This window comes from Sphaeroforma arctica, assembly GCF_001186125.1.
Source record: "Sphaeroforma arctica JP610 unplaced genomic scaffold supercont1.167, whole genome shotgun sequence".
Taxonomy (NCBI): Eukaryota; class Ichthyosporea; order Ichthyophonida; genus Sphaeroforma; species Sphaeroforma arctica.
This window is the reverse complement of record NW_014040391.1, coordinates 90,260-114,325: the sequence shown is the minus strand read 5'-3', so window position 1 is coordinate 114,325 and position 24,066 is coordinate 90,260. Positions and strand designations below refer to the sequence as shown.

Genomic DNA, 24,066 nt, shown 5'->3' with positions numbered 1-24,066 from the left:
AACCGGTAAGATATAACGGGACTCACGCGTGTGAGAGAAACACTCAAGTAAATCCTGAGTCTAGTGAAAACACAAATAAAGACTCAATTCGGTTCTCTCAGACTAGGGACTTTTCCTAGCTGAGATAACCGTACTTGAGACGAGGTCTATTGTATCCTATTGTCTCGTACCTTTCAGCTACTCTCCATACTCTACACTGATACCAGTACCACTGATCATCTCCACGAATTAAATCCCAAGTACATTCCTCCTCTTCTGAGCTTTTTGTATATATTTGTCCTTCTGATTTATAATACGCGAAAGTGTTTCCCCCACGCGATTCCAATCTGGGTGAAATCCTTTTGCGGCTGCGACTAGTGATGGTATTCTGTATGAACTGACATAGTGGGTACTTCTCTACTCGATCGTCTAAGCCTACTTGTCAAACGGTACTTCTCTACTCGATCGTCTAAGCCTACTTATCAAAACTGAAATCACAATCCTATTTAGCTTGATATTTATCAAATAAGCTTGTGAATATCACAAAGTTCAGCTTGATAACGAAATATGAATCGAACCGTTGTGGTTGTCTTATTTTCATCTTATTTTCATGTGTTATCTACACGATAATTTTTACTATATTCAGAATAGTTATCTGTTTTCCAGGAAGATGACATTAAGTGAGCTGATGATTCCAATCTGTACTGGATGGTAAATGGTTTTTATAGTATAGAAGACTTCGCTAAACGAACTCACAGATTTCTAAATTAACCCCTGGAATTTGTAAAACAGTACTAAGCCAACAAAAGCACATTCTCCGTCGTATTGGGCTGTATCCTTGTCAAGGCTGTGTTTTATACAGCCATACATTTTACTACATAAAAACGGCTATTGTTCAATAAAACTTCTTGTCAGTTAAGACCTTGAGTGAGGGGTACGAAGGAGGACGCCTCAACGTGAGGGGTACGAAGGAGGACGCCTTGATTCTGAGGTGAAAGATGACGCCTGCAAGGCTGACCTGTGATCTGGAATAGTGATAGTGGTTTTGGAACCAACGATAGTTCGATGGCTGCTGGTAGATGTGAAAGCGATTAGATGACAAACAGATTTTATAAAAGCTTACCGTAGATTATTTAGAACGGTAAACATATCTGCCGTTGGCGACCGCGAGACCACGCACTTGTACATAGGGAGCTTCAAATCGCGACAATGAATGGGGATCGACTTGTTAATATGTACACGTTAATTTTAACGCTGTACCTATCTAATCAATATTCATAAGCGAGAATCTCTCGTATATAAGAAGAGCGCTTTGGGAATCCAACAACGTGAACATCAATTTATGCAGTTGTTTTTTTTGCTTGTATGCAGGCGTGCTAGATTCTCCTTGACCCAGTGATCACGATTGAGATTGTTTGGTTAATCAATATAGAATACGATCTAAATGTTTTAGCATCTCACCTACGTATACTTTTTTCATAGCAAGGATTTTGCTTTTGAAGTTATTGAGGTCCGCTTGATACAATTTTGCTACTTCTTCCTTATTATCCTTTGTTCGTAGCCCGCTGTTGTCCTCTCCTACTTGCACATAGCGTGCTATCCACATTGGTGATATGGCGATCGGAAACCACATCCAAATACAAGAAACGTTTCGTGTTTGGAATTGAGTTCAAATACGTTTGTCGACTATTATACATATGGCAGGCCGGCACGCACGGCAGTACTGTGTTGGAAGCGATTTAAGTATTTAACCTTGAGATGTATGGTCAATTAGATACGCCCTAGTACAGTACAAGCAACTGTTACAACTGGGTTGAAAACGGATGCTGATTGCTTAACATGGTGTGGTTTTTGTTTTGAACAAGTGGAATATATGCGAGTGAAATGAAAAAGGTGTTGTGAAATCTGCGTTTGATGTCTCACATCCCCGATGAGTTCGATTTGCATCCTGTCACCCTGTAAATGCCTGTGATAGTTCTATACCGTGAGTCTAGTCATTTGTTGCTCTACGTTTTTTGTTTACTAAACATACATTGGGTGCGGCCATCCATCGTTTAAAAGTTATTTTTCAATACTCTACTATTTGATTCGAACTTTATTAAGAAATTCATGTGTTTCGGGTCTTGTGTTTGTGTTGTGTTGCATATTGATACACAGTAAATGTTTGAGTATATGTCTAGCAAACATATCGTTAGTTTTATTGCTGCAGTGTAACATAGTCTTATGAACGGCTTGTTGCTTGGAGGTATGAGGGGAGCTGTTTCAAATCACCCACTAGTATTACACTTATGCCACTGAAAAGATTGAAATCAATATTCTAAATATCTTTCAGTCTACTATTCACTTAGTATAATTGCTGTTCAGACACAAGTGATACTTCATCTATGACTAATACATGCAACTTTCATGGCTTTTGTTTCAAACACAAGCTTATACTTGTTTCAAGTGGATGATATTTTCCTTATCACATGGTATAGAAAATTACTTCGATAGTGTCTCACCGTCTGGGAGTAGAATAGAGGATACTCCAGTGAAGGCACTTATTCGTATATGAGAATGTTCAAGTTTCTGTTAAACAGTATTCACTGACCAGGATTTACCTACTCCTGCTCCTCCATGTATCTAGCTGAGTTGTTGCTCAAGGGATCTATGAGAGTTTTGCTCATGCAAAAAATAGAGGTCCTGTATTTAGAGTCTCGAATGAAGTTTGAAAAATTCTTAGCCATAGAATATTATTGTAAACCCAGGCGAGGATCTGTGATCAAGAAGTCTTCTTTGTTCCCCATAAGACTTGGTATGTTCTAACCTTTGAAACGTGCGTCTTATATTTTTTTACTTTTTGTCACTAAAATGATACAACGATCATCACCCCGTGCCTGAGTTTGTTACGCAGTAAGAGGAGAGGTATATTTGTTACTGGTTGAGCAGAAAATGGGGCATGAATATTGCCGCATGTCAGTTTTAGAAATTGAGTGATTGGTGGTAACAGTGGTGGTTTGGCCATACGGCAACCGATCTTTTCTGATTTGCCCTTAGCACAAGTAAATTCACACTTATGTATTTGTGTTATATTGGGGGACCGAAGGTGTAGGATGTCCTTGACATCCACCACTCCTCCTACACGCCACCTCTCGAGTACCCCACTCTAGTCTTGAAAAGAGTGAGGATCCGAAAGGATGTATGATTCATCCTTCCTGAAGGCGGGAGCCCTGCCTCTACCTTCAGTCTTGTATGCATTTTCAAAAAATTGACCAGGAAATTTACATCAACCTTTTTCAATTCAATGCATCACTAGTGTTCTGAGCTATTGTGTTTTTTTGTCGTAGTAGTATAGTGCTTTGTACTGTTTATTTTGTTTTGGTATAGTAGGGGTTGGGTTGGGCTACAGTGGTTTATTGAAATGTATACGTATAGAATCATCGCTTGCCTTTTGATCACTTGAATTTATATTAGTATCTATATCCATGCCCATATATAAACATGGATTGAATCCGTTCGTTTTTTGTGCACGGATATCGGTACCGCGCTTGAAAACTCGATTTATCTAGGTTTCACTTTCTATATTCATATATTCGGTTGCATTATCGACAGTGTTGCCACAAGAGCAAATGCTATCTGAATCGATATGTTCATCTATATCCATTAATTTATACTCATCTGCGGGATCTATATTGCCTGGTGTTGGAGCAAAATAAGTAGTATGATTTTCAGGTGCTGTATTTTATATTCTGTTTCCACCATGTTGCCGTAATCAGAAGCGGGATTGGTTGTATCTGGCATGTGCAGTTCGTGTTGATTAGGAGTACCTTCACGTGCTTCAGAAAATTATAAAACTTGCGCCTCAGTTCGTAGTTATAGTTGTTGGTATTAACACATGTGTGCCTGTAGACAGTTGTGGATAAATGTAAATCTATAACCGGGAATAATTGTTTGTTCAGTCTATCACAATAATGTCTTCAAATGTATGAAGGTGGTAGTGGTATACAAAGCCCACGGTTTTGGCACGCGTCTCTGCGAGTAATGGATAGTGCTTTAACCGCAACGCCTATTGGCTGAGTACATGCTTGTGTCGAATTTCGCGTGGAGTAAGGAACTTTCAACAGTTGTACTTAAAAAGTTTGAATGATGCGCTTATATATATCAGCAGCGATGAGGGGATTCTTGCATTGTAAATCGACACGCAGAATGCCTTCTTCTGCGTGTTTTGAGACACTTTGCCTAGGATATGATAATGGAATGGAAAGCAGGGCCATAGAAATAGTGCTGAGCATAGATTGTATTTAAAAATATAGCTGATAGATATCTCGAAAGTAATGTGCTACTGTTTTTCACTTTCAATAGTGGAAAGAATATTTTCAGTATATAGTTTGCTTCTTTGGACTTTGGGTTATGTGTAGCGTAATACATTTGTTACTTGAATTCAGGGTCATTCACTGCATCAAGTATTATTTAATTTCGCAGGATGGTTAAAAAATAGTAGATTTACAGAGTGTGCACATTCATGCCTATGTATCTAATTTGTATTCAGGATTATAAAGTCAGATTTGGTAGCAAATCTACCATCATTATAGTGTAAGAGATGGTCCAACAATTGTGGCGGTAGAGCTTCCTTTTATTTAGTTTCAGTATCGGTAGGGAATAATAATGGAAACCAGGAATGCATGAGTGTCGTGTTCTTCGTGTATCCATTGATGGGATGCCTTTGAGGTTCGATTTGTACACCTGTGTTACCTTGTTGTGTATTACTTTTTTATATAGCGGTTTCCTCTGAATTGTGTGGCTCACTTCTTAATTCGTCAGTTATGTCGGATTCATTTAACCCTGACAGATTGTATAAAACAGTATCGGTTTTGTTTAATCCAATGTTTTGAATTTGCTTCAGGGTAGTTGAAGATGCTACATGTTGTATATTTCACGACACAGCTTGTTTCGCTACATTATCGTTGGCCAATTTCGTTGTCTTGATGGCTTGCAACATTCGCTTCTGATAATATATTATTTGAGAATTCTTTAATTTCAGCTTCTTACTGTTCAATTTGAATGCTATCAAATATCAATATCTATATACAAAATGTCCTATTGCTTCAATAAAGACAAATACTAATATACGATAATAGGTCTAACAGTAAAAAATCATGTGTATTGCTCACATTTAGCTGCAAAGTCCATGTACTTCTTTACGTCTTTAACTTTGCCTACAATCAAGCAATACAGCATACGTACAAATTCGATATTCGGCACCTTTCTGCATTTTTTTTTTGTGTCCATCCATGGGAAAATCGAACATATGGCTCATACGTTTAAGGGCCATAATATCTGAGTGTGCAGTTAATTGTACTATATTTTTAAATAAATGTGCTAATGGTAGGAACGTAAGGTTCATGAAAGTCGGCTCGGGTAAATTGTGTATATGTTTGTATCTTCTTATTCCCCCAGGATTGAAACCGTTATACAATAGGTTTATACAGCTTTCCCTTTTTAAACCCTTGCTTGCAGTGCAAGCATAGATCAAATTCATGATGTTCACGTATCAGATTCTCATGTAATTAAAATAAATACAACCATCCTTCGTATCATTACTGCTGAGAGGATTTGAATGTATCGCCATTTGCTTCTTAGGATTGTTACATATATAATTATTTATTAAAACCCTAAAATCTACTACATTGTACTTTTGTATGGTTCATACTTTCTGCATAGTTCTTTATACAATTCTTGACTTTTTCCATTGTATTTGGTTTAGGTAATAGCTTCACATGGAAATAGTGGTATGTTACTTAAGCATGTACTCTAATGAAGTTGTTTAAGACCATAATCATTCGTAGGTTGACCGTCAATTTATACCTCATTTTTCCGATTCTGCAGATTTTCTTGTGAACTGCGACGAGGACTAGTCACATATGGCTCACCGGGTGATACTGGATAGGCGTTATTTGGGGGTGTATTCTTGTCTGCATATATATTGTGCTGTATAGACATACAATTCTGATGTTCAACGTTTCCTTGGATGTACATGGGCCGGCCGTATCTGCTTGCATTCAAATATATCTATTTTTGTTTTGTTTTGAACATATCATGTCTGATGACATTTTCGATCGTGCGCATGTTGTTTTTGCATCCTTGTTGCTTTTCAATACTGCTACTAATTCTGGTAATCTTTTGCGATACAATGTATGGTATTGCTTTTTTTTATTATGTCGTGCAAGATTGTGATTTCTGCGTCTTTCTGTCTGATCAGCAGCATTTCATCATCTTTGATCGTTTGTCGTCTCTTTTGCTGACGTTGTTGATGTTCTTTGAGTATTTGTTTTTTGGTGCTGCGACTGTTTTGAATACGATTTCGCTTTTCAGGTTTAGATTTGGGATTTTCATATACTTTGGCAGTGTGAATTGGTCTGTTTATTCGATTTGTGGCTTGCATTACATTTGTAATCAAGTAGCTTTGTGCAACACGTGAACTTTTTATATCAATTTGATCGAATATGGGACTGTCTCAATTTGTAGTACATTTGTTTCGTTTACAACTTTCATTTTTAGATTTTACTATTAGGGGCTCATGTTCATAGGATTGTGAATTTGTGCGTCTGCCTGATCTTTAGCAAGCGACGCTTTTCCTTCACGCATCCTTTTGTAACCGGTGTGATGTATATGCACTCAGTTATACGAGTTTATTCCATTTTAATATATTTAGGCAGGTTGAGAGACTACAGGTCTCAGGACAGAATTTACAGCAAGAAACCCTCTTTGATTTATAGAAGTCGTCAGAGTTAGTTCACTCCCGAGAACTAATCAAGTTGCTTAAATTACTCCCGAGAGTTTAGCTAATACTTAACCGACTCCCGAGAGTAGATTAAGTTTCTCAACCGACTCCGAGAGTGGATTAAGTCTGCCAACCGCAACATTCTAAAAATAACTGCGGTTCTATGTGAGTCACAACCTATGCGGAAAGGCATCATGTGATCAGCGTGAGGTTTAGTTGCAAAGAAGTCGAAATTGAATCGCATTGAAGTGTTAAAGTGATCTGCAGAAGGTTTCTCATACTGACCATATGATTCTTTACCCTGGCCAGCCCAAGTGGCTGAACACTAGCACAAACACCTTAGGTATAAAACCAAAGGTGAGGTCAGAAATAAATACATACATTTGCACTTAATTCAAAGTCTACTACATTGCACTCTAATATATTACACTTTAACACAGGTCATACAGTCAAGTCATATGGATATATCTTCAACTTTCGTAGCAATATTATATTTGACACAGACGTACAGGTGAATACACATAAAAGAGATGTTCTAAATTCACTTTATACCATATTGTTAAATATCATATTATAAGAAACATATCATTCCACAATAAGACCATTTTTTCCCGGTCTACGACCTACTTTTATGTATCAGAAATTTCTATATATATATTTTTTGATCAATATTATATCATGACAAGACGTGTTTTCCACATAACCATTCTTTGCCGGTCTGTCTATGATAAAATTTCTCTCGAAAAGGAAAGACTTCTACGTATATATGAATGATTGTCACGATTGATACTATACGAATACAAACCATATGGTCTGATTTATGATCAGTTTCGACGGATTAAAACGGAATACTATGGCCAATATCGATTTACAATTACGGGAAATACCCGAGTGTACCTCTTTAAATTGATCAATCTCACAACAGCAAGTATACAAGACCAAAATGTGGATAATATTTTGATCAGTCAGTACAAATTATACACCCGGAATTCGTACACGAGTTTGTGAATGAATTACCGATGAATGAAAGATAGTCGTACCAGGTTTTTTGAAATTTGGTGCTGATGTTGGCAAATATTATCAATAGAAATTACGTGACTGAATACATATATAAACTATGGAGTTTGACTATCAATTTTGGCGGCAGAATGAAACGGAGCACTGCAGCAAACATTGATTTGCAGTTTCGGAATATATTCTTATATGCCACATAGTTCAATCAATCTTACGACAGCTAGTATACAAGACCGAAATTTATATATTAATCTGTGAATGAAAATGGTTCCTCGATACCACGCACGTTATCAAATTCAACCGTACTATTGTCAATGATTCGTGATATATCAACTCGATGTTGAGGTAGTCTCAGATGAAGTTGATGATGCTGTTTGAGCAGATATCGGTGAGTGTATTTTGTGGTGTAACGAAAGTGGTTGTAGTGTAGTCTTGTGATGTATTTATAGATGCTTCAATTCTAGTGCCATCGGGTGCAATGCCTTGTCCAGTACGAGCCCCATCTGAAGCCACATTGCTTACTCGCATTGGCCCTATTCCTAATAATGAATCGATTGAAAATGGGTTCGATCTGGGCACGGCGGATAAGGTTTTATAAAAATTTGATATATTGGCACCCGTAGCTCTTGTTCTATTCTCGCTGTCAGCGCATTAATGGTATGAGTTCTGGTGCGCAACCTTGATACAAAAGGTGCCGGCAATGCTGAAGATTGCGAAGATGTTTCAGTGCCTGTGTAGAGTATGGAGAGTATCTGAAAGGTACGAGCCAAAGGATATAATATCCCTCTTCTCAAGTACGGTTATTTCAGCTAGGAAAAGTCCCTAGTCCGAGAAAACCGAAAAGAGTCTTTATTTGTGTTTTCTAATTCTCTAGACTCAAGTTTCTACTTTTGAATGTTTCTCTCACACGCAAAGTCCCGGTATTGTTCGCGGTTCTACCACTAATATTTCTGATGAATCTAACAGAAATATTTGAATCTTAAATCCAAAACTCAATGTTTGACGATTCTGAGGTTTTTGGTATTTGGATTAGCTTTTTAATAATCTGGTCCCTAGATGCTACAGTCTCCCAACTTTATGCTTCTTAGCCTGCGTAGGAGTAGAAAGTAACATCCTACAGTACTGGATTATCTAGAGTGTTTTTGTACAGGGAAAGCTTGTCCCTTAGGGGGTTGAGATGAAAAACCTACCAACATTATCTAATCTTACATATTTCCTAGCAATTAATTATACTATATCGGGAGTTCTCAGCCACGCTCATCGGATTCAGTCTTAGCCGGTGCTTTCAGTGTCAACTTGGCTTAGGAAAACGCATCTCAATGGTGGCTTTACAACAGACTCTTTGGTCCTTATCCCTCTGATATGTGGGCGGGGCATGGTTCAAGGTGAGAAAAGTGGGAGAGTCCCTTGGTAGCAGTGAGACTTGCTTATGTCCCCCGCCTTGTGCGCTTTCTGTTGCACGCTGATCTTTCATCAGTGCTCCTTGCTGTTGATTTCGTCGACCTTGATTGCCTTCGTTTGCATCGGCATCTGCGATGTTTGATTCATACGTCCATCTCTTCATTGCAGTAGGTAATCCTGGGATTCATCACCTTGGATGGACGGCCTGTGGTCGAGTATCGAGGAGAACCGAGTCTTCTCGGCTAATTGTACTTGGTCGTTGGAAGTAAATGCTTCCGGAGCACTGGCCTTTTTTACGAGTCCAATTAGCTCATCACTGACCGAGTTAGGATATTCCGGGGTTTTAGTCCCGTTAGGGTGACAAACAAAATATCCATTGCCCTCCCTGCATACTATTTTGGATGGTCCGCTATATGTTGCTGTCATCTTGTTCATTTCACCTTGATAGCGGACCATGACAATGACCCCTTCCAGGATGTGTACATACTTCTTTTGGTATTTTCGGTCATATGCTGCACGATTGCGCAACATTAGAGTGTAGTTGTGGCCTGATTGCCTCTTCTAGATTCTGCAGTCGCTCTTCCCATGACACTATCGTACAGGGTGCGTTTACTGTTGTGTAGTAGTCTGTGGGTCGGTTCTGTCTGCGACCGAAATATACATTAATTCTCGGTGGTTTATGCCTTCTCGATTTGCACAGATTGTGCCCCTTTTGTACGAAGGTAAGTCGTGAACACCAGTTGCCCGAGTTTTGTTCAACGAATTTTCTTAACAATGGTATGAGGTCTCTATTTGATCGGTTATTCGCACCTAAGACTTTAGGTTGGTATGGGCGAGAAACTAAGTGTTGTGTCGGCGCTTGTTCAATACTTTTCAGAGTATATCATTAACTTATTCAGTGCCTTAATTTACTTGTATGATTTGTGGGAACCCATGTTCGCACAATATTGGTACCAGCGTGCGTGCTACAGTAGCTGCTGATTTGTCCATTATTGGTGTGAGTATGACATGTGATGAGTGTACATCTAGCCATACTAACACATATGTCCGTCCTCTGTTTGAGTATCCACTTGGACTTTATCGCCTGAGAATGTGGCTTTGATTGATTGAAAGGGATGGAATCCCTTTTTGCGGATCTTATTTTTGAGACACGGTACGCATTCTTCAATGTATCTGTGTACATTTTGTTAGATTTGTGGCCAATTGTGTCCATTTGCTTGCAGTTTGTGCACCGTTCCTTCGGATGTGTGATATCTTAAGTTGTGGTATTGCCCAATGATGTTGACACGTGTCGCGTATTCTGTCTCATACAATGCATCTCCAGGGTTCACTGATTGTGATGCTGAGACATGTATGGCAGGTTGTTCCAGCGTTGAGTCAAAGTATGGAGACTTCACTTCTATCTTTGCGATAAAGGTGACACCCCATGGGGCTTGCTACATGCTTTCGTGCCTTCTTTGAGAAACGCATTGTTTGTGTTTTCCACTAACATCGGGTCTTCTTCTAGTAAAGATAGGAATTTTGGAAATCAAGTTGCATTGGGGTAGTATGGTACACATATCGTGTCGCTGTTTGCCTCTTCAATGACTTTGTCAAGGACATCAGGTATGAGTTCCCACGGTGAGGTTGCCCATGTATTTACTTGTCGCTCACTCCTGTAGGAGCGCATTCTGTTATTTGTGTAGTGCTTATCTGTGTGTGCATTGCGTGCCGATACAAACAGATCTACTGTGGATTTCACAAACCGACTTTCAGCGTAACATCCAGTCTGTGGCTGATATGGTTATGGGCATGTTTGTTTCCAAGGTGGTGTAATCCTGGCTGTTGTTTGTTGTTTTGTTCGCGTCTTTCAATAACTCCAACAATTTGGTGTTAAATGTGTCGTCGTGTAGGCGCAATAGCATATCTGATATCTGGTTGTCCTTGCCTGGGATAATTATGATGAAGAAGCGGTGGTGCAATGTTTTTGCTATTCATTTGGCTAGCATTGGGTGTAATTTCTGTTGGCTGTTCATTTGTGCGAGCGCTTTATGATCTGTCCACAGTGTTCTGTCCCCTTTTTTGACGCATTCGGAGAAATGTTCCAGTAGCTCTTTTGTGTTTGTGCCATAGCGTTGTTGGGCTGGATTTAGGCCTTTAGAGGAGTAGAGAATGTCTTTTCTGACTCCGTCTATGACCTGAAATAAACATCCTCCTATGCCATAGTCACTAGCATTGTTCATGATCTGAAACGGTGGGACGCCGAACACGCGATGGCTTCTTTGAGTTCTTCCCACTTTGTTTCGAGTTCCGGTGTCCATAACACTGATATGTATTGATTCAATTTACCTTTTATTCGGGTACGGAAGTGTTTAGTTGTGTGGACAAAGTTGGGAACATGGTCACGCATATAGTTCACTAGTCCCACCGCTCTGTGCAAATATCTTTTAATTCTGGGTTATGGCCAGTTCATCATCCTTTTCTGTTTTCAGGATCAGCTTTGAGTCCTTGTGTAACTACTTTCACGCCTAGGATGTTGGCTACTTTGACCGCGAAAGCACACTTGTTGCGATTGAGTCAGAAGCTTGCTCCGTTCAATCGTTTGATTACTTCACGAACTTTTCTGTAAGATTTGCAATGACTATGTCATTTACACACACTTGCTCTCCTTCGATGTCAATGAGCAAGTTTGCCATGTATTGATCACAGTAAACAAGGATAGTTTACTAAGCATAAAACAACGGTTGACCAGCGGAGGCTCAACAAGGTTTATCCTAGAATCAACCAAGGAGAAAATCTAAAACTCAGAAAAGACAGGATTAAATACAGATGGAAATTAATCTCGGAACCGAATTTCCCGGAGTACGGAATCATCAATATGGAAAATCTATAATGGGCATAGGGCATTCCAATATCGGAGCAGCACAACTTAGACGTATAAGGCCAAAGATTGCGATAGGCGTGACCACGCTGCCTTTGGATTGGATCATAAACTAAGTGAGGACCTTTTTCACCTAACGAGGTGTTTTTTAATGGCTCAAGGATTAGGAGTCCAATGCATATAAAAGCAGGGACTCGAACCAAATAAATCACAACTATTCATTTAAAACTTAAAAACACTTTAAGCAACTCTAATATCTGAGAACAATCCATGACTCTCTGGAATTGTGCTGTGCGTGAGGTCTTGAAATAAGTATTGCGCGCCTCTCCACAAGAATGTGAGGAAATGTCGACTTGCTTCATCTACTAAGAAGTGGCAAAACCTTCCCGTGAGATCTAGCATTGAGAAGAATTGTGCTTCTTATAAATTGTGTAATACCTCCTTTATTTTTAGTATCACGAATATATCTTGTTCATATTGGTATTTGATTTCGCATAAATCTAAATATGTTCTTACTTTCTTGAGGAGACGTGTTCGGTCATGCTCCCCTGTAGATAGCAAGGGTAAGTTCACCGTTGTCGGCGTCGTTCGTTTGTATGTGACCGTCTGTAAGCCACCTCTTCACATTTTCATCCGTTTGTAGGATATACTTATGTGGTACAAAGTTTACTTTGGCGTGCCTCATTTGTCTGACATTATTTTCATTTGCAGGTACTGTGACTTTAGAGCCTAGTAGGTTGCAATGTACGTCACGAGGTATATTCGCGTTGGTTTCTAGGAGGTCTGCCAGTGACTCTTTGAAGGCTTCTTGTTCGTGCTCTAGGTCTTCCTCACGCGGAGTGAGTAGTGATTCCCATTTTGAATCTGTTGGTACAACTGAATTTCTTAATCCTGATATGTATATACCTATGTATGGAAGTATGTCAATACCTAGAAGTATTAAGACCTTCTTGTCTGGTAGGTCCAACACTTCATAACCTTGAGAGGTTTTCCTTCCTCCATAATTAATGTCACATACTTGTGTTGATCCTGTTCTTTGTATTTGTAGCCCGGTTGCGCTCTGACTGATAGATATAGTTCAGTAAGTATGCTCTTGTCCATACATGGACGTTGTGCTCTGGAGTCCACTGGGGCATTGTATGTGTTACCATTAATTTGTATAGCAATGTGTAATCTTTAGTCTCCTGGTGCGGGAAGCAAGAACAAAGGTTGACACCTTATATCATTTGCATTTATTAACAACGTTTCTTCATCTATATTTATATTTAGCCTGTCAGCCAGTTTAAACATATTTGCTTTCGCCCACCAGTTGTTTCAGGACTCATCGCTATCTGTTATCTCTTCTACTTTTCCTGAGGTAATGGATAGTCGGACTCCCTGCACGTCATTCTTGGCATGCTCCTAAGCCTTCTTGCTCTGATTTGAAGCCTTCATAGGACGTAGGCTAAATCGATGTGGGGCTGGTAATACTTTACAATAATGACATGCACGTTTTTCGCGCGCCCCTTTCTTCTCTTAAGGTTGTCCTATTGGTTTGGTCTGTCTTGGTGTGCCATTGTCTGATTTGTGACATTTGGTAGCAGTGGTTGTGGCGTTATGTGCTTGGCCCTGAGTAGCCAAGTTCGAGTTGTATCTCTTCCACTCTCTGTACATACGATCTGCCTGTACTGTGGCTGCTGCACTTATGGATACTTCAATATGAGAGTAGAACACACAATGTTTCATATCTGATAAGTGATCATCACTTTCATCAGGCAGTTTGTCGGCTTTAATGATCGTGTCTACCTTCTGTTGCTGTCCATAGTACATGAGTGCCTTGTATCTCGCTACATTGAGGAGTTGAGTGCGTATTGACTCCTTGTCTGTGTTTCGGTAACGCTCCTCTGACACTTGCATTGTTCTACTTTGCCGATCTGTGCGCATCTCTACGTTCAGTGCCTTGTTCTTCATGTCATTGTGGAACTTCTCTAACAGATAGTCTACTGGGTGATGTCTGAGTCTATCAATAATGATTATATAGAATTGCTCTGGATCAGTGTAGTGCTTTGTGATCTGCGTTTGTGAGTCACGTATCTCTTTGAGTACCTCCTTGGTGTTTTCGTTGCATCAGTGGAATCTAATATGTATCCCACGAGTCCGGGGTACTGACATAGTGACATAGACCTAGCTAAGAATATGTCTTTGCACTGCGTAGTAGACTTTAGATTGTCTTCACAATTTTCCATTTTGAAACTACTGTCTCTTGGTATCTTCGGTAATTCTGAGATCTTAAGTAGTTTAGATAGTACAGGCTCATCAACCTTATCACCTAAGCGTGAACGTAGGATCTATAGCTCGCTAATGTACTGACTGATTTGGATTATTTCATCATCTTCATCGTCTTCACATGCATTGATAGCTCGGCCGTAACTCTCTCAGTTCTGAGTACACGAGTGGCATGTGCCGTTCTGGTTGTTGATCGTGAATGCCTACTCTCATCTTGTGTAGACTCGCGATAGCCACTGGTGCTGTTTGTTTCAATTTGGCTACAAACCTACTAACCTGGACATAGTTGCCTTGACAAATGCTTTTGTCTATTCCTAGACGCATTGCTGATGCCTGTATGGGCACCCCACTAGGTGTCTGCTGGCTTGAACCACTATCTGGAGTCGGCCCCACTGCTGGGCTGTCATTTGCATCATCCGCGCTAACGTCAATTCCTTCATCACCGTACACTCCTGATCTAGTCGCTGTTGTCATCTTGAGTTGTCTGTGTTGGTGTGTGTGTATAGCAGGTTATTAGTAAAAACTTGTGCAATGTTCGTTCCGAATTAGCGCTTCACCCCCCTTGCCTTTGCTAGTAATTTGCCGGAAAAAAATTTTGAGCTTATCTTACTTACTTTGTCGCGATCACGCGTTGCTGCACTTCCCTGGCAATTGTTTACCGTTCTGTGTTGTGCGGTAGCTTGTTGCGTTCCTTCCTGTGGTTGTGAAGGTTTGTTTGATGTTTGTTGATTAAGCTTATCTAGTCACGTATAGACTTACGTGTATCCTGTACCGAACTGTTGTGATGGAGATGTCAATTGAGATGGTCGGTCTCGTATCCAACTCACGTGAGGTGAGGTTCTGTACCTCACTCGGTGGTTGTTCCGAACTTGTATCATACGTGGTCTCTTTTATTTGTAGTTGTACCAATACTCTTATTGAATAATTGTGTCTGTGTCGCTCTTATTGTAAGCTTGCCTCCGATTGTGTGAGAATGTGCTACCTTCTTACTTACTGCTGAAGATACTATTGGTCATTTGATGCTTGTATGAGGACTGCTTCATGGTTCTCGTGTCATGTATTAAGTTGTTTGTGCTACAGCTTATTGTTGTTTGTACTTTGAGATATTGTAGATATTTATGTGTAACTTGCCTTTGTCCGTGAGTTACTCATCTCTATTGTCATGTCCCTTGTGATGGCTTTCTGGTCTGATTTCAATATAAGTCTATGTTCTCCTGTGGTCCTGTGCGTCCAATAAAATTCTTCTTTTATTGTTTGTTTGTAAAACAGCTTGTTCTTGTTTTGTACATTGAGATGTTCTGGATACTTATGTGTAACTCGCCTTTGTGGGTGCATTACTTATCTCTAATGCCATTTCTCTTGTGATGGCCTTCTGATCCGATTTCAATATAAGTCTATGTTCTTTTGTAGTCCTGTGCGTCCCATATCATTGTTCTTATATTGGTATCTGTTGTGATATCTATACCTAGTCTCCGAACTTCCTTAACCATTTGTGATGCTGTTTGCATTTGGCTATTTTTGGAAATTTTTCATCGATCAATGTGGTTGTTTGTGTCCTTGTCTCGGTTATTCTCACTCTTTCGTGTGATTCTCGGAATCCAAACCGTGACTGTATGCTTGTTCTGTGCTGTCCCTCTTGTGAAATAATGGTGGAACCCAAACTATGACTGCATGCTTGCTTTTAGTCGCTTTGTCTGTGCTCCATTTGATCTACTTTCTTGTCATTTCGACTCACTCTTCTGATCCGTTGCCCTGTGAGGTAGTACCTTCAGAACTATTGTGTCCTTATTGTCTTGCGTTTTGGTTTTAACTCATGAGATGTCATGACCTCTTCCTAAGTTGATTAGAATTGGTACATATATAAAATTGTGTTTATCCTATGATTTTGTGTTGTTACGTGGTTTGACTCTTATGAGTGTATGATTCGGTCTTTCAAGGCGATATTAACGCCTTAGAATAAATAAACGCGTAGGTAAATTCTAAGTATCGTGAAAATATCAAAGTAAATAAACGAAATAAGACATTTAGTGAAGTTAGGTTTGCCTCGTGAAAACAGCAATACTCTGAGGGATTGTGAGGCTGAGACATTGCCTATATATAATCATCTCATTACTGTTTCCGCCGAAGGGATTTTATTTAGTGTTTCGTTGTCGCTCTATTAGAAACTATGGTATGTTTCACTGGGGCGAATCCGAGAGACTCATAAAATCCTATCTTTAGAAAAGAAAAGAAAAAAATACTCTTGATGTCCTTAGTTATTGTCTTAACGAATAACTCTATTAACATCTAAATGGATAGGTCCATATATAGTCTCTGTAGCAGACACTAAAAGTGGAACGTACGAGGTAAATAACCCCGATAAATAACCCCGATGGTTCTAGGCGCTTAATATAGGCACAAGTCGTATTCCGACTACAGAGATTATGCTCGCAAGAAGACATGATTCTAATGCCCCTCTTGATCGTTCTGAATTTAAAGACATTATATGGAGAACGGATAAGGGAGGCTATACATACTATCGTACACGCTTTATAGACGGTACAATAGCTGAGTTGACTTCAGATGCTTTCGATAATCAAGACTATTTAAAAGCCTTTAATCGAAAATGGCGTAAACGCCTGCATAAGTCACAAGCTGAAAAAGATAGCATGTTTCCATCGTCTGAAGGAACGGAAGTTAAAACTTATCCGCCTACAGCATTTATCCCGAGCCTTAATGCTCATCCTTCATATGTGCTGAAGACACTGAAGCGTAAGAAACATCCAGTCGACCACCACGGACCTACTGGACCTAAGCCCAAAACTCACAGGGTAACCGAGAACGCTTAACTTCTCCGCCTGAGAAACATTAACTATATGTTATGCTACTTAATGTTTCGACCCGTTTTTCCTTTCTCGCTTTTTTGACCCATAATCAGCTTGAGTGAGCAACTTGCTTCTCATGGGTCTCAAAGCTGGGTGGGGGCTGTGTAATAAGCCGGGCCTCCACATTAGGCTCTATATTATAAACGTACTCTTAAGCAGTACGTAACTTATAAACGTACTCTTAATAGTACGAGGAACTTAAGTTTCCTAAATGTACTCTTAAAAGTACGAGGAACTTAAGTTTCCTAAATGTACTCTTAATAGCACGAGGAACTCAAGTTTCCTAAAATGGGTTTTAATGGTTTTATTAATTAATACCTTTTCTATTTTACATATCAGATATTTGGACGAGGCCATTAAAAGGCCTCAGTAAAATACCAAACATAAAGAGTTGGTCTAGTTCTATTAATATAATTTTATTTACTTTCCAACTTTATTTATATCTGAATACTTTGGTAGCGAGATGGCTCAACCGAATATAGGTTTCTAGGGACTATTAATGTTACCTAGTTGATCCTCCGATCAGCCAGCCAAATGTGCCAGTCTGATGAAGGCTAAGTCGGTAATTCTTGATATTGGCAAGTTATTCGTTAAGACAATAACTAAGGACAGCAAGGTATTTTTTCTTTTCTTTTCTAAAGATAGGATTTTATGAGTCTCTCGGATTCGCCCCAGTGAAACATAGCATAGTTTCTAATAGAGCGACAACGAAACACTAAATAAAATCCCTTCGGCGGAAACAGTACTGAGAGAATTATATATGGGCAATGTCTCAGCCTCACAATCCCTCAGAGTATTGCTGTTTGCACGAGGCATACCTAACTTCACTAAATGTCTTATTTCGTTTATTTACTTTGATATTTTCACGATACTTAGAATTTACCTACGCGTTTATTTATTCTAAGGCGTTAATATCGCCTTGAGAGACCGAATCTTACAACTATGTCTTGCATGTTCAACATGCTATCGTGTAAATAGCCCGACAGGCCTCGCCGCTGCCGTTGTATAGCCCCCACAGTATATTAACATATCCACTAAAACAGCCCAAAAAAATTGGTGTACAGAAAATAAACCGCTGAAATAAAACAAACCGCTGCGTCCGGTGCGCTATGTTATACTATGTTTTGGCGGCTGATCGACCCGCAGTTGCAACCGTCTTGTTGTACGGAACAGGATGCCATATCCCTAGGCTTACGCCATTATATTAGTCATACAACAGCTATCATACGAAACCGAAACGTGTCTATTATAAAGTCAATAAAAATGAATAAATCTGACTTCTAAACGGGATTTCCTGTTTGTGTTCCTGGAACATGAGAAAATAGAAAGAGAAACGGTATATGAATAAGATGACGTGAATAGTTTACAAATGTTGTTGTTGGACTGTATGCCAGAGCACAACATAGAAATTTACGAGGCCGAAAAGGGAAGGTTTAAATGTATAATTTTACGTTGGACACGATAGATACTACGCGAATATGAGCTATGAGGTTTTATTATCAGTTCAGGCGATTAAAAGAAAGTCCTGCAGCAAATATCGTTTTGGAGCTACGAAAAACTTCGAGTCTACCGCATTAGAATAATCAACCTTACAACAGCTAGTATATAAGACCTGGAATTCGTCTGTACTTGTGAATGGGTTACAGATGAAAGAAGTCATGTCAAACTAGTACAGTCCATTATATCTCATTATTTTGTAAGTATGTGCTAGAGTTGGCAAATTAGATTAATCTGGTGTCAGAATTCTCTGCTGCAACTAACCGAACTACACTTGCCATCGACAATCTGCTGCTTCATACCTTCGCTCTTGACAAGCCAACATATTGTTTTCGGAATATGTGTTATTGACGACGGATACACTGGCTTGAATGATACTTGTGCGTGTGTTCAGGTCGATTTTCATCTGTAGTGATATCGGACAATTCTTTGGAGTTGAATAAAAAGATTTATAAGTCTGAATCGATTTATCGTTCTTTAGCAGAATATTCTAACGCAAATCTAGATGTGTTAACTATTAGTATACAAAGACCATAGGCTACGTTCCAAATCATATACGTGCAGCAGATCTGCATGTACGCCTGCTGAAGGCTAAATGTCTTCACAAATTGCATCGATGGTAAATAGATCGAAACAAAAAAATGAACTGTACAAATATATTGTTTGGGGGTTATAACTATATGGGAAAAGCGAAAGACACTTCATGAGATAGAGTGACTTCAATATTACCCTTAACAAGTTGATACGAAACGTCAACTTATTCGGAAAATAGACACAAGGATATAGCCAATACACGTGCAGAAGTACCCGGAACGCTATGTGGGTACTGCAACAAACTACTCCAAACAATTCGAATAAAGCACAATTGGATAATGAATACTTGAAAGAAAAGGGTTAACTGCCAGCAAAAGTCTGTATACTGATGTGAAATACAAAGCTTAATCATTGAATCCTACTTTGTAGCTGATCGTTCAGCTCCAAGGTACTCAAATTTTACGAGGAAACTTTTGCTGCCGTTTAGTTGCATGGATGATAAACGTAATCTTTAGTTCCACATAATAATAAAATAGTATCATATCATACACTTTAAATACCAATACGATCGAAATAAATAGTTTAAATAGCCAAATCACATGCCAAACTAAAGTTCAGAATCAAAATAGTATACACTCGTGTATAGTTGCTTGGCATAAAACAACTGTAGCCTTACATTCTACACTCAGTTGTATGATACATGTCTGCTGGGGAGTGTGCAGACAGAATCTGTGCCATCTCTTCCGTCACATGTAGATTTAAACCCCATAATTAATCAATCTAGCTATTTCTGCGATTGAGTGTCAATCTCTTATATCACTGTTCATCTACTTTCAGTAAAGCGAAAGCTCTCAGAACTCACGCAATCTATAAATTATGATTTTTTAACAATTGATGTAATATAAGCTGATCGTAGTTCCTAAAATCCTGCACGCAATAAGCTGCGGGATATGATACAGTAGTACGGACAACTAGATCTTATATAAAGGTCCGGAGCATTGCTCAACTCAGTCTGCAGCTACTGTTATTATTGAAGATTAAACAGTTCATAATTCATGCACACAATATCGCCCTATTACGGTCAGTTATATCCCACTCTGTTTGTATTGTGATTTGTTCATGGCGTGGGTTATCTAAAAGAGCGCGGTACATTGTAAATATATCGCGCGGCGACATAGCTCCCGGTTTATATTATGGCTACGATCGGTTGCGGGGTCCACCAGACAGCTACAAAACATATGACGATTGACAAGGCTATGACTACTAACACAGGATACGGTCATTTACTGACGACTGACGTATAAAACAACAAAGCGAAATAAAATAAATTACACAATAAAATAAGTTAATATACAACTCCGGTCTACTCCTAAGGACTTTAAAGTCAACGAAAGAATAAAAAAAGAGACATGTGGAGGATTCATATCCTTCCATTGAACATAATCTCTTTCAATCAAATATCTTAATCACCAGTTTGAAATAATAAATAACATATGTGCGACTGACAATATATTGCAGACGATGATGGGACATGAATGGACATATACTTTCTGGCGGAATTGGCCTTCGATCTCTTTGTTGGCTGTGATCACATACGTATGCTATTATCGCAGAACAATTTTACCAGAAGACCATATTATAAACATTGTTCTCGCAAAAATGAGTATTCAAGTTTTGACGATCACTGAGTGTACAACAAATTCTTCAACTACGTACACCGGTCACAAATTGATAGGTGAGTTTGTAAAACTGCTCTGTAGCAGATATAGCTATTGATGTTTTGCATCGGATTCCACGTCTTCTGTAGTACGACTCGCGATGATGTACCCACAAAATTTCTTTGCACAACATTAATCTCAGTATGCAGCACGTGCCTACACTTATATAGTAGTAGAACACAAGTGCGCCAAGTATGGATAACCATTTCGCTGGTATGATTCGATTTGCATCAAGATTTGCAGGGACATTTGTATAGTAAATTCGGTAAATGACCGAACCAACTACCTAGTGGCTAATAATAGGTTGGTTGTGTCAGTCATTCACCTAATTCACTACAAAAATGGAAAGTGTCGCGAGTACTTCGATCTCAGTACGCACGATCCGCTCCTGGGTGGGGCAATATTTAGTTTTAACCTGGCACTGGGTTGGTTGGTACGACATTCACCTAATTTACTACAAAACCGGAAAGGTCGCGAGTCATAGTAAATTAGGCGAATGACTGAACCAACAAACATAGCACTACATTAGTTGATCCCTTTCTTCACCTAATTTAATATATTTGGCCCTCCATGAATCGCTTAACACAACAACATCGTGGCGATAAGCCATTATCCAGTACACCTTGATCTATCACAAATTCTGTGCAATTTTCTCAATATTCTCCCACCATACAATTGATACCCATCTCCTTTATATCGGGTCACATGGCAAATGAATGTTGCAAAGTGTCACAATTTGATGTACCCTATAGTAATAAATAAATATATTGACTAGGAACATTTACATGAGCGCGAGCACCTCAGGTAGCATCAGAATGGGTTCATGTATGAATTTACTGCCAATGGTCGAGGGGGGCAAGTGTAAAAATCCACCACGACGTGATACAGGAGCACCAAAAAAGTAAAAAAACAAAGGCAATGAGTACAAACGTACAGTCATATAATATAACACGGTGTACTCAAACGTTTAGTGACACAATCTGCGTAGTAATATATACCTATGTTACATCTAGTACTGGTATATTCCTAACCCGAGTATGTACATTTGAGTATGTGCTATAAAGTCAGCTGTTTGAAGTTTAGGCTCAGTACGGTTCTGCAACAAAGTCCTTGCCCAGAATGAATAAATACATCATGGTATCAGTACACACCATGTGTCTGTGATATCAAATAACTAGAAATAAGTCGTGTAGAAGGATTTCCACGCCCTTGGAAAATTAATAATGCCTATAGATTCGCACGCGCGCATGTGTATATTTATGTATTACAATTAAAATTAGACACAGAAATATATAGAGTAAATGTATCATGATACATCATTAGTTTAATGTTCTCGTCAGACTCATACATTTTAAATGCAGCGCAAAAGCCGCAGTAGTCGCGTACGAACGCACAAAACCGACAGGGGGCAATATTGCAGCTGCAATTTGTCAGCAAATATGCCTCCCAGGTCTCAAATGAAAAATTTACTCTCCCGTGAAAATAACTTTAGTTTAATTAATGAAACAATATGTATTAGTAAAAGAAAGCAAGGCAGAGTAGATGTTGTCTGCCTTGTACTTTCTGTGATGCTCATCGACGCTTCATCAGTCGCTTCAACCTCTAGTAGTGCATCATAGTTTGTTCTTTGACAACAAAAACTAAACAACGCACACAAGCATTAGAAGATAATAGAACATACTTTTCAAAGTAACAAAAGTGAACGACATTGAAAATCCCGACAACGAATTACTGGCATTTGGGGGTTCAGACAGTTTGCCAATTTTGAGTTTGTATGACTCGTCCATTGTATATGTGCTTAAAAGATCGACTTGTGTCCAGTTATAGTGATACAGAGCAATGGCGGGGGTATACGGCTGTGCGTCTATTTAAATCCCGAGAACACTGAATCAATGCGCTCTTACTACCTCTTGCCCATATCATAGGAACATTATTATATTGTATACTATGTCCCTTTTCAGGAATTATACAGTAAGTCTCTTGCTGTATGTCTAATGGCCTTCAGGGTAGTAGTTATGTACCAGGAGAGTTCGGCAGAAGGAGTACCAATGGAACATCTGATAATATGTTTTTACAAGGAAAGTTCGGCGCAGGGGTGCAACATCTAACAGCTAAGCATCTCCACATGTTTTTGCCCCATAGACCATGCCAGAGACACTAGTGCCGGATCAGAGAGGCATACTCGTTGAATACATCTCAAAAGGCCAGAGAGGTCCTAAATAGTTGGTCGTATCTCCTGGGTAGTTGGTAATGCAATGAGGCAAGGTGTGGACAAAGAAAGGGACGTCTGGACAAGGACTGTGTAATGATTGTTCGGCCAGCCCTAAGAAGTATTTATACAGAGCGACACAAGAAGGGGCGTCAGGCATAGAACTTTAAAGTGCTCGGATGTGCAACGTCAAATGACCTGGTTTAACATTTAAAAAAAAAGAGGTTAAAACCCCAAAACCTTGTTGCATTTAGGGGGTTTTTTTGTTTAAAAAAAAAGGCGTGAAATACAAACAACCCAACTGAGCAAAAAACCAAGACTTTATGGATGTTCGGTACTTAGGTTCTTGCGGGGGGGATAGCGGTGGTACGAATATTTTTATATTTACTTATTTGCTTGTGCACTTCTTTGGGGGTATGACGAGTTGGTAAAATGAATTCGTAGTTGACACATTAATAGAGAGTATAGACACTCCATCTCCCGTAGAGCGACGAACATGCATAATGTCCTTCAAAGATAGCAAAGACACCAAGTGGGCCTTGCAGGCCCCCACGTCAAGCAAAGTTGTGAAAGGAGAGCGACCGAATCAGCCCGGAAAGTTGTCCGCATTAGGTTATCAGCCGCTCACCGCACAGCGATCGGTGTGTGGTGCGACCATGTTTCACTTCGTCCACTATTTGCATGCAACGCCCGGATTTTGTTCGATTCTATCTATCAAATACAGATTGTATACTTACACACTTAAATAACACATATATGTGCATAAATACGTATACATACATCCAAACATACATATATAGACACACACACACAAACACATACACACAAACAAACAAACACACACACAAACACATGTTTGCGTACACACACACACATTCACACATACACACACACAAAAAGAAGCGAAAATAAATGCACGAGCATACAAATAAAATATACACGTTTATTTTGTATATAAAAGTACT

At 39.3% G+C, this 24,066-nt stretch overlaps 2 protein-coding genes across 2 annotated transcripts; both read right to left on the bottom strand.

Annotated features, from left to right (window-relative positions):
* Positions 1-12,552: 12,552 nt before the first annotated feature.
* Positions 12,553-13,150, bottom strand: SARC_03329 (hypothetical protein; the record flags this gene model as incomplete). The annotated part of the gene is made up of 2 exons (XM_014302892.1): positions 12,553-12,905; positions 13,033-13,150. 2 exons carry the CDS (start codon positions 13,148-13,150, stop codon positions 12,553-12,555), a joined length of 471 nt encoding a protein of 156 aa, XP_014158367.1.
* A 379-nt stretch (positions 13,151-13,529) lies between these two features.
* On the bottom strand, positions 13,530-13,964 carry SARC_03328 (hypothetical protein; the record flags this gene model as incomplete). Its single annotated transcript, XM_014302891.1, has 1 exon — positions 13,530-13,964. The coding sequence occupies one exon, from the start codon at positions 13,962-13,964 to the stop codon at positions 13,530-13,532; it is 435 nt and encodes a 144-aa protein (XP_014158366.1).
* Between the last annotated feature and the right edge of the window lie 10,102 nt (positions 13,965-24,066).